Raw genomic sequence first — 9,249 nt, forward strand, 5'->3', positions numbered from 1 at the left:
TGGTCAGCGTAAGTAATACGAGATCATAAGCGAAGGTTCTAATCAAATGTTGTAAGCGAAGGTTCTAATCAGTCTAATCAAATGTTATGCGCCTCACTTAATTGTAGAACGTAGAAAAGACTAGCAGATGCACTCTCAACAGTACTGAATTATATTGCACGCCATTCTAGACTAGCTTAACATTACGTATGCGGTAATGGCTCCTTCTAAGATTTGACATCAGTTAAAATGGTTGTTATCCATTTGCAGTAATGAAAGAGATCAATAATTAAGATGGCTAGTCTTCAAACTAGAGTTCAGTTCGCCCCATTGTTTATAGTTTCTATAGCTGACTCCTCTTTTTTCATTCATGGAACGGATGGAGGAGTAACAAGATTTCACTTCCCTCCCAAAACCAATATCGATATTGATCCGTCGGCAGATACTATGCTTGATAAGGATCGAATAGAGCTTACTGTCAACCATTTACATGGCAGAGATAAAGTACGGGGCCATGGATGGGCAACTTATAACAAGTTAATTCCACTGTGGGACAATTCTTCCAAAGCTTTGGCGGATTTCTCAACCTATTTTCAGTTCGCCATTTCAAAGATCAATGATGATTATAAGTTCACTAGCGATGGGCTCACTTTCTTCTTCGCACCTCCTGAATTGGAGCCTCCCAATAATTCTTCTGGAGAATGGCTTGGCCTGTTTACATCTGCAACAGATGGAAATGTATCGAATCAGATTGTTGCCGTGGAGTTCGATACATTCAAGAATCTTCCATATGATCCGGATGACAACCATGTGGGAATCGACATCGACGGCAGAAAATCCAAGGAAACAGTTTCGATCAATGATCTTTACAGCAACACCTCTCTCAAAAATGGAGAAAAGTGGGATGCATGGGTGGATTATGATGGCGTTGAGGAGAACCTCAAAGTGTTTCTTTCATTTAACCCAAATGGCAGTAGGACTTCTAAACCTAAAATGCCAATCTTGTGCTACGATATAGATCTCCGCCGATTCCTTCCCCAGAACGTCCAGGTTGGGTTTTCAGCATCCAATGCACACTCATTTGAGATTCACACAGTTTACATTTGGAACTTGTCTTGTCAATATTCTTGGGAGATTTCAGCAGCAGAAGGGAATATCTCTGAACCAATTACTCCGGGAGGAAGGAAATCTTCTGCAGACATAATATGGGTATCCACGGCTTTCGGCTGTTTCATCTTCATATGTTGTTTTATCTTTGCTGGAAGGTTGCGATGTTCAATGAGGACACGTCGCACAAGTGAGGCTGAGGAGAGTGACGAGGAGTTCAACAGATTACTTCGAGAGGCAGCTCAGTCTGCTCACGAGTTTCCATATGCTGATCTGCTCGCTGCTACCAACAACTTCAGCGATGACAAAATTATTGGTTCGGGCGGCTTTGGATCTGTCTACAAATGCACTACTTTGCCTGGCACAAGTGAAGCTGTGGCCGTGAAAAGAATATCTCCATCCTCAAGGCAAGGGAAACGTGAGTACATAACAGAGATTAATATAAACAGTAAACTCACTCACCACAATCTTGTGAAATTTCTGGGATGGTCCCATCGAAAAGGCGACTTGCTTCTGCTGTACAAGCTACTCCCAAATGGAAGCCTGGACAAGTATATTCATGAGAAGTCAGAAGTTGGGTTAGATTGGGATCGAAGATACAACATAGCCTGTGATGTGGCTTCTGCTCTGCTTTATCTTCACGAGGATCGGCATGAGAGTGTTCTGCACAGAGATATCAAAGCGAGCAATGTGATGTTGGATTCAACGTTCAAAGCGAAGCTGGGTGATTTCGGGCTTGCCAGAATGATGGAACGTGAAAAATATGGACGTACAACCACGGCTGTGGGTACGATTGGGTATATTGCACCAGAGTCCGTGACAACGGGAAAAGCTACTCGAGAGTCCGATGTGTTTAGTTTTGGAGCATTGCTTCTCGCAATTGCGTGTGGTAGACGTCCGGCGGACTGGAGCTTGATTGATCACAACTGCAGAGTGGTTGAATGGGTCTGGCACTTGCATGGGCAGCACAGGATTCTTGATGCGGCAGATGAGAAACTGGGTGGAGATTTCAATGCGGAGGAAATGGAACGGCTTTTGAAACTGGGATTGTTGTGCTCTCATCCCGATCCGAATGGCAGACCGAATATGGACAGAGTGGTGGGTATATTGAAAAGAGGAGTTCGGTTGCCTCACGTCTCTCTAACGTTTCCTGTGGCTGTGTATGGTGACCATGTTTTCCCTGACATCCTGCCTCCATCATCACTGTCCACCTTGAGGCCCCGTTTGGTTGCTGGCATAAGAATAAAAAATTAGAATAGAAAAATGGAATGGGAATGGAAATGAGGAATGGGAATAGAAATAGGCAATTCCAATCATGTTTGGTGCACTTGGAATTCGACTAGTAATATGTTAATCTATTGTTTGGTTGTACAAAAATAAAATAGGAATAAAGTTAAGTTTTGTATTTTTAAAAATATTTTTCCTTAAAAAAATTTTAATTTATTATTTTTTTAGTTAATTCATTTTCATTTTCATTTTTTTAAACAAATAGATATAATTTTAAAAAATGTTATTAAAAAAATTTTTAAAAAAAAATTCAAAAAAAAATTCAAAAAGTAAAAGTTAAAAAAAAATTTTAAAAAAAAAAAAATTTGAAAAAAAAAATTCAAAAAAAAAAAAAATTTCAAAAAATAAAAAAAATAATAAAATAATAAAAAATATTTTTTAATGGAAAATCGGAATGGGAATAGAAATGGCCTATTCCAATAACAGATATTTTTTGGCATAGACATATGCTCATTTTAGGGGCAAAATTGGAATATGTCTTCCTATTCCCAATTCCGATTGAGCTTACCAAACAGCGAATATAAAACATATTTTAATTTCGTTTTCCTATTCCACTCATATTCCAGCAACCAAACGGGGCCTGAATGAAAACAATAGCATGGCAATCGGAATTTCATCATTCTGATTCTAATTTTTCATAAATAAAAAAACATTAGTAAATTGTAACTCTAAGATCATGCTTTTGGTACATGTGATATTTAGTAAATTTAGCCTTGTGAAAGTCTTTGCGCAAAGAGACTTCTGTTTTGGTCTCTCTTTTTTCCACAATTTGTTTGTCTAGCCTTTTTATTTTTATTTTAAATCTTCCAAATATAATATGGATTCTTTATATTTTTGTCACTTTATTTTTTAACCAATGTTGCACCTGTCATAAAGCTAATCTTGTATTATTTTATGACTACTACATTCATTTGATTTTTTATATCATATTTTATAATATTTCATCAAAAAACATGATTACATAATAATGTTTTTAAAATTATGTCAATTGCATGGATTCAAACATTAAAAGATAAAATTCAAGTGATACAATAGATCTATCCAATACTTAAACTATTATTCCCTTGTACATAATATCTATGTCAGGTACATTATTATAAAATGAAGACATCATTTTTCCCGGTTTATGAAAACAACAATTGCTACATATAACTTTTTTAATTTTTTCCATGCTCTACAATACTAGCTTATATATATATATATATATATATATACATGAATGTATACACACACATATGTACACACACACACACACACACACACACACACACACACACACGTTGTGTGTGTGTGTGTGTATATATATATATATATATATATATATATATATATATACCTTCATATATATACATATCTATATATATGTATGTATATATGTGCATACATACATACATACATACATACATACATACATACATACATACATACATACATACATACATACATACATATATATATATATATATATATATATATATGTATATATATTACATCGTGAGTAATCATTCTCGAGGCGCCAATTTTTTATGAATTTGAATTGAGAAAAAGTAATCCTCAGATTTAATGAAAATAGACGGCTTAAGCTAGTGGCAATGGTGCAATAGGAAAAGTATTTTTTAGTTTTTCTATTTTTAATAAGGTTAGTATCAATTTATTTATTTCTTTTTAAATATAGTTGTATAAACTTACTATAATATTGTAGTAGTATAAACTTACTATAAAATTATTCTTCAACATTTTATTTTTTAGTTCTATATATGGTGTTTATTTGCATCACATTAATTCAGTTTTATTTTAAGGATATTGTTATGTAAAACGTTATATTCAAGAGTAGAGTTATGGTTAGGGTTAGGGTTAGAATTAGACTTAGGGTTAGCATTAAGATTTAAGTTAGGGTTAGGGTTAGGGTTAGGCTTAGGGTTTTAATTTGAGTTAGGGTTAGGGTTAGGGTTACAATTAGAGCTAGAGTTAGGGTTAGGATTAGAGTTACAATTAGAGTTAGGGTTAGGGCTAGGGCTATTTTTAGGATTATGACTATTACTATAGTTAGATTTAGGGTTAGGTTTAGAATTAGAGTTAGTTAATGTTAGGTTTAGGGTTAGGGTTAGAATTTGGGTTACAAATATAGTTAGGGTTAGAATTAGAGTTAGGGTAAGGACAAGGGTAAGAATTAGAGTTTAGGGTATAAATATAGTTATGGTTAGGGTTAGAATTAGAGTTAAGGTTTGAGTTAGAGCTAGAGTTAGAATTAGAGTTAGAATAAGGGTTAGGGTTTTAGTCAAGATTAAAGTAAGAGTTAAGGTTAGGGTTAGAGTTTTGAGTCAGGGTTAAGGTTAGAGCTAGGGTTAGGGTTTAATATTAAACTCAGGGTTAAGGTTAGGATTTGAGTCTAATTATGGTAGAGTTAGATTTATAGTTAGATTAAGATTTAGGGTTAGAGCTATGGGTATGGTTAGGTTTAGGGTTAGTGTTACGATTAAAGTTAGGGTTAAGGGTAGGATTAGAGTTAGGGTTAGGGTTAGAGATAGGTGTATATAAAGGGGTAAGGTTACGGTTAGGTTTAGGGTTAAAATATGAGTTAGGGTTAGGGTTATAGTTTGAGTTAGGGGTAGAAAGAGCATAATAATTATGGTTAGGATTAGGGTTAGACTTAGGGTTTGAGTTTGAGTCAAGGTTTGAGTTAGGGGTAGAGTTAGAGTTTGGAGTAAGGGTTAAAATTTTAGTTATGATTAGGTTTACCATTATAATTAGGGTTAAAGTCCAATTATGGTAGATTTAGATTTAAGGCTATAGTTAGAGGTAGGGGTAGGGTTAGGGTAGGGATTGGAGTTAGAGAAAGGGTTAGGCATAAGGTTATTGTTAGGGTTATGTTTATATATAGAGTTAGGGGTTAGGGTTATATATAGAGTTAGCATCAGGGTTAATATTAGCATAAGGGTTTGAGTTAGGGTTAAGGTTATAGTTAGGGTTAGAGTCTAATTATGATTTACGATTAAAGGTAGGGGTAGGAGTAGGGTTAAGGTTAGTGTTAGGATTAGAGTTAGGATTAAGGTTAGGACTAGAGTTAGGGTTACCTTTAGCGTTATAGATAGGGGTAGAGAAAGGGTCAGGGTTATGATCCAAGTTAAGGTGAAGTTAAGGGTTAGAGCATGAGTTTGACTTAGGGTTAGGGTTAGGGTTATAGTTTGAGTTCAAGTTAGAGTTTGGGCTAGAATTATAGTTAGAGTTACAAAGAGATTTAATATTACAATTAAGGTTTGAGTTAGGGTTAATGTTAGAGTTAGGGTTAAGGTTAGAGTCTTGAGTCAAATTTAAGGTCAAATTTGGTGTTAGGGTTAGGGTTAATATCAAAGTACAATTATGTGAGAGTTAGATTGATGGTTAGAGTTAGGGGTTGGGTAGGGCTATGATTATGATTATGGTTGGAGTTAGACAAAGGGATAGAGAAAGGGTTAGATTTAGGGTTATGGTTAGGGTTAGGTTTATATATTGAGTTATAGTTATATATAGAGTTATACATCAGGGTTAAAGTTAGGGTACAAGTTTGAGTTAGGCTTAAGGTTAGAGTTAAGGTTAGGGTTAGGGTTAGTGTTATATTCTAATTATGGTAGATTTATATTAAGAGTTAGAATTAGATTTAGGGTTAGAGTTAGGGGTAGGGGTAAGGTTAGAGTTAGGGTTAGTGTTAGGATTAGAGTTAGGGTTAGGGTTAACGTTATGATTGGGATTAGGGTTAGGGTTAAGGTTAGAGATAGGGTCAGGGTTAAGGTTAGGATTATAGTCAAGGTTAGAGATAGGGGTAGAAAAAGGGTTAGCGTTAGCATTAGGGTTAGGATTAGGGTTAGGTTTAGGTTTGGGGTTAGAATATGAGTTAGGGTTAGATTCAAAATTAGAGTTAGGATTAGGGTTAGGGGAAAAGTAGGAACATGGTTAGAGTTACAATTTGTGTTACGAGTAGGGGTTGGGGTAGGCTTAGGGTTAGGGTTAGGGTTAGAGATAGGGGTAGAGAAAGGGAGAGGGTTAGGGTAAGGGTCAAGGTTAGGGTTAGGATTAGGGTTAGAATATGAGTTAGGGTTAAAGTCTAAGTTATAATTAGTGTTATAGTTTGAGTTAGGGGTAAACAAAGAATTAGAATTATGTTTAGGGGAAAAAGTAGGACCAAAATTAGAGTTACAGTTAGTGTTACATTTAGAGTCACATTTAGAAGGACAACTTGTTCTCATTACACATGTCTCTTAGCATAATAGAGCAATATAATGACTAAAATGTTCTTTAAGTAGTTTTATAATTTTATCTGTTACATTTGTAAGCATGCCATTGATTAATGTTAATTATGCTTAGCATGACTAGTGTAAAATGAAGGGCTACTAAATGATATTGAGGTAATGATTACACTTAAAATGAGTATTAAAATGAATATTAGACTTTAGAGTAGATTAATAGTTAGAAATAGCACATCAATTTTATACACTAGCTTATATATACTTTTATATATATTAAATGTTGAGAGTTATCATTCTCAAAGCACCTATTTTAATTCAAATCCCATGGTTTTTTTTTTTTGTAGGTTAGGATTTGAATTAAGATAGGTGCCTTGAGAAGGATGACTTTTAGCAATATATATATATATATATATATATATATATATATATAAGTTAGTAGCAGTCACTGCGCACCATGGAAGAAATTTTTGAAGATTTTGGATGATAATTTTTTTCTATTTAAAAAAAATTTATTCTTAATTTTCTATAAAAAAATAGATCGTTTTTTAAAACTCTATTATGGATATGGTTACAATTAGGCTTAGGGTCCAAAGTGCAATTATTAGTTCTATTTTCATAAGGTTAGTATCAAAGTATTGTTGTACTTTAGTTGCATAATTTAAACATAGTGTATATGTTGTACTTTAGTTGCATAATTTGAACACATGACTGGTTTTCTTCAATTTAGTAAACTATTTTAAATTTATTCAACTTTGAATTATGTATAACTTTAATTTATATGTTGTATGCTTAGAGTTAGGAACATGGTTATGGATAGGGACACAGATAGACCTAGTGAAAGGATTCCTCACTAGAAGTAGGGTTATAATTAGATTTAGCATTAGGAATATGGTTAGGGGAACAATTAGACTTAGAGTGAGTGTTAAGTTTAGGAGTTAGGTGAGATTAATATTAAAGTGGTAAATAGTATTATTATGTTTACAACTATAATTAAATTTTATAATGGTTAGGGTTATAATTATGATTTTTTGTTAGGATTAGGGTTAGTATTAGATTGCAGTTAATTTGGGTTCATATTAAGGTATACATGCATATGGTTAAGGTTATAGAGGTTAGGATAAAGTTTACAATTGGAGAATAAGGTCGAGCTTATGGGTAGGGTTAGAGTTAGAGTTAAGACTTTAGTTATGGTTCTCTCTCTCTCTCTCTCTCTCTCTCTCTCTCTCTCTCTCTCTCTCTCTCTCTCTCTCTCTCTCTCTCTCTCTCTCTCTCTCTCATATCAATTCATAATCCATCTAAATATACCTTCTCTTAATCCATATAAATATACCTTCTCTTACTCTCTATTTATCTCCCTACCGCTAGTTCACTCTATATTAAAAACAAAATATAAACCACTCTTTCTCACACACACACATACACACCCTTTTCTACTTTTTCTAGATATGCCCCCTAATAATCATCTCTTTCTTTACACCCTCCCTCATCTTACCATCATTTTACTCTCTATCCCCCCCTTCTCTCTTAAAAATAAAATATGATGATCTCTCTTTTCTCCCCTATCTGGTTGCACTCTCTCTACTTATGCCCCCTAGACCCCCCACCTACCTCTCCCTCTCTCTCTCTCTCTCTCTCTCTCACACACACACACACACACACACACACACATGCATGCATGCACGTAGGCACGCATGCGTGCACGTAAGCACGTAGGTACGCACGCACGCCCACACACACACACACACAAACACACACACACACCCACACACACACACACACACACACCCACACACACACACACACAGAGATAGAGAGAGAGAGAGAGAGAGAGAGAGAGAGAGAGAGAGCTAAAGTTTGAGGATCTCTGTAAGTATTCACTCCTCTCTTTCTCTCTCTCTACACACACACACATTCCTCCTAACCTCTCTCCCTCTCTCTTTATCCCTTTCCCTATATCTTTGTCAACATCTCCCTCCCTCCACTATCCATTACTTCTCTCTCTCTCTCTCTCTCTCTCTCTCTCTCTCTCTCTCTCTCTCTCTCTCTCTCTCTCTCTCTCTCTCTCTCTCTCCCCACACACATATATATATACACACCACCTAATCACTCTCTCTCTACCCCTATCTCTAACTTCTCTTTCTACAAAAATATAACAGGATCCCTTACCCTCTCTCTCTCTCTCTCGTGATGGTGCACACAAAATTTTCATTTTAGTCATTTATTATAGTTGTGTAAAGTCAAATTTAGACAATGGAATGCCTTGTTCCATTTGCAACATAATGTTCCATTCAATTGTCCATAAAGTCAAGTAAGGTAGAAGGGGCTCACACCATGTGCATGCAACATTTATCTTTGAAGTTGAAGTATTAATAAGACATGTATTAACTAAACCAAGCTGGCAATTGATGGAGGTGTTTCAACTGATTTCTATTCTATCATTTATTATTAGGATCTCTCTCTCCCCCCCCTCCCTCCCTATTAGTTCCCCCCAATCATCCTCTCTCACTACCCATTCTCTCTCTCTCTCTCTCTCTCTCTCTCTCTCTCTCTCTCTCTCTCTCTCTCTCTCTCTCTCTCTCTCTCTCTCTCTCTCTCTCTCTCTCTCTCTCTCTCCCCCCCCCCCCATCTCTCTCTCTCCCCTCCCTCCCTCCCA

The 9,249-nt window shown here is 35.5% G+C and overlaps 1 protein-coding gene across 1 annotated transcript in view; it reads left to right on the forward strand.

Annotated features, from left to right (window-relative positions):
• The first annotated feature begins 273 nt into the window (after positions 1-273).
• LOC149558997 (L-type lectin-domain containing receptor kinase IX.1-like) overlaps positions 274-9,249 on the forward strand; it is a 172,109-nt gene continuing 163,133 nt past the window's right edge. The window contains exon 1 of the mRNA XM_089831194.1: positions 274-2,313. Coding sequence (XP_089687320.1) covers positions 274-2,313 — 2,040 coding nt within the window. The remainder of the gene's footprint in view (positions 2,314-9,249) is intronic.

Source organism: Cupressus sempervirens, chromosome 5 (assembly GCF_028749045.1).
Source record: "Cupressus sempervirens isolate cs-2001-9-10 chromosome 5, ASM2874904v1, whole genome shotgun sequence".
In the NCBI taxonomy this organism is placed as follows: domain Eukaryota; kingdom Viridiplantae; phylum Streptophyta; class Pinopsida; order Cupressales; family Cupressaceae; genus Cupressus; species Cupressus sempervirens.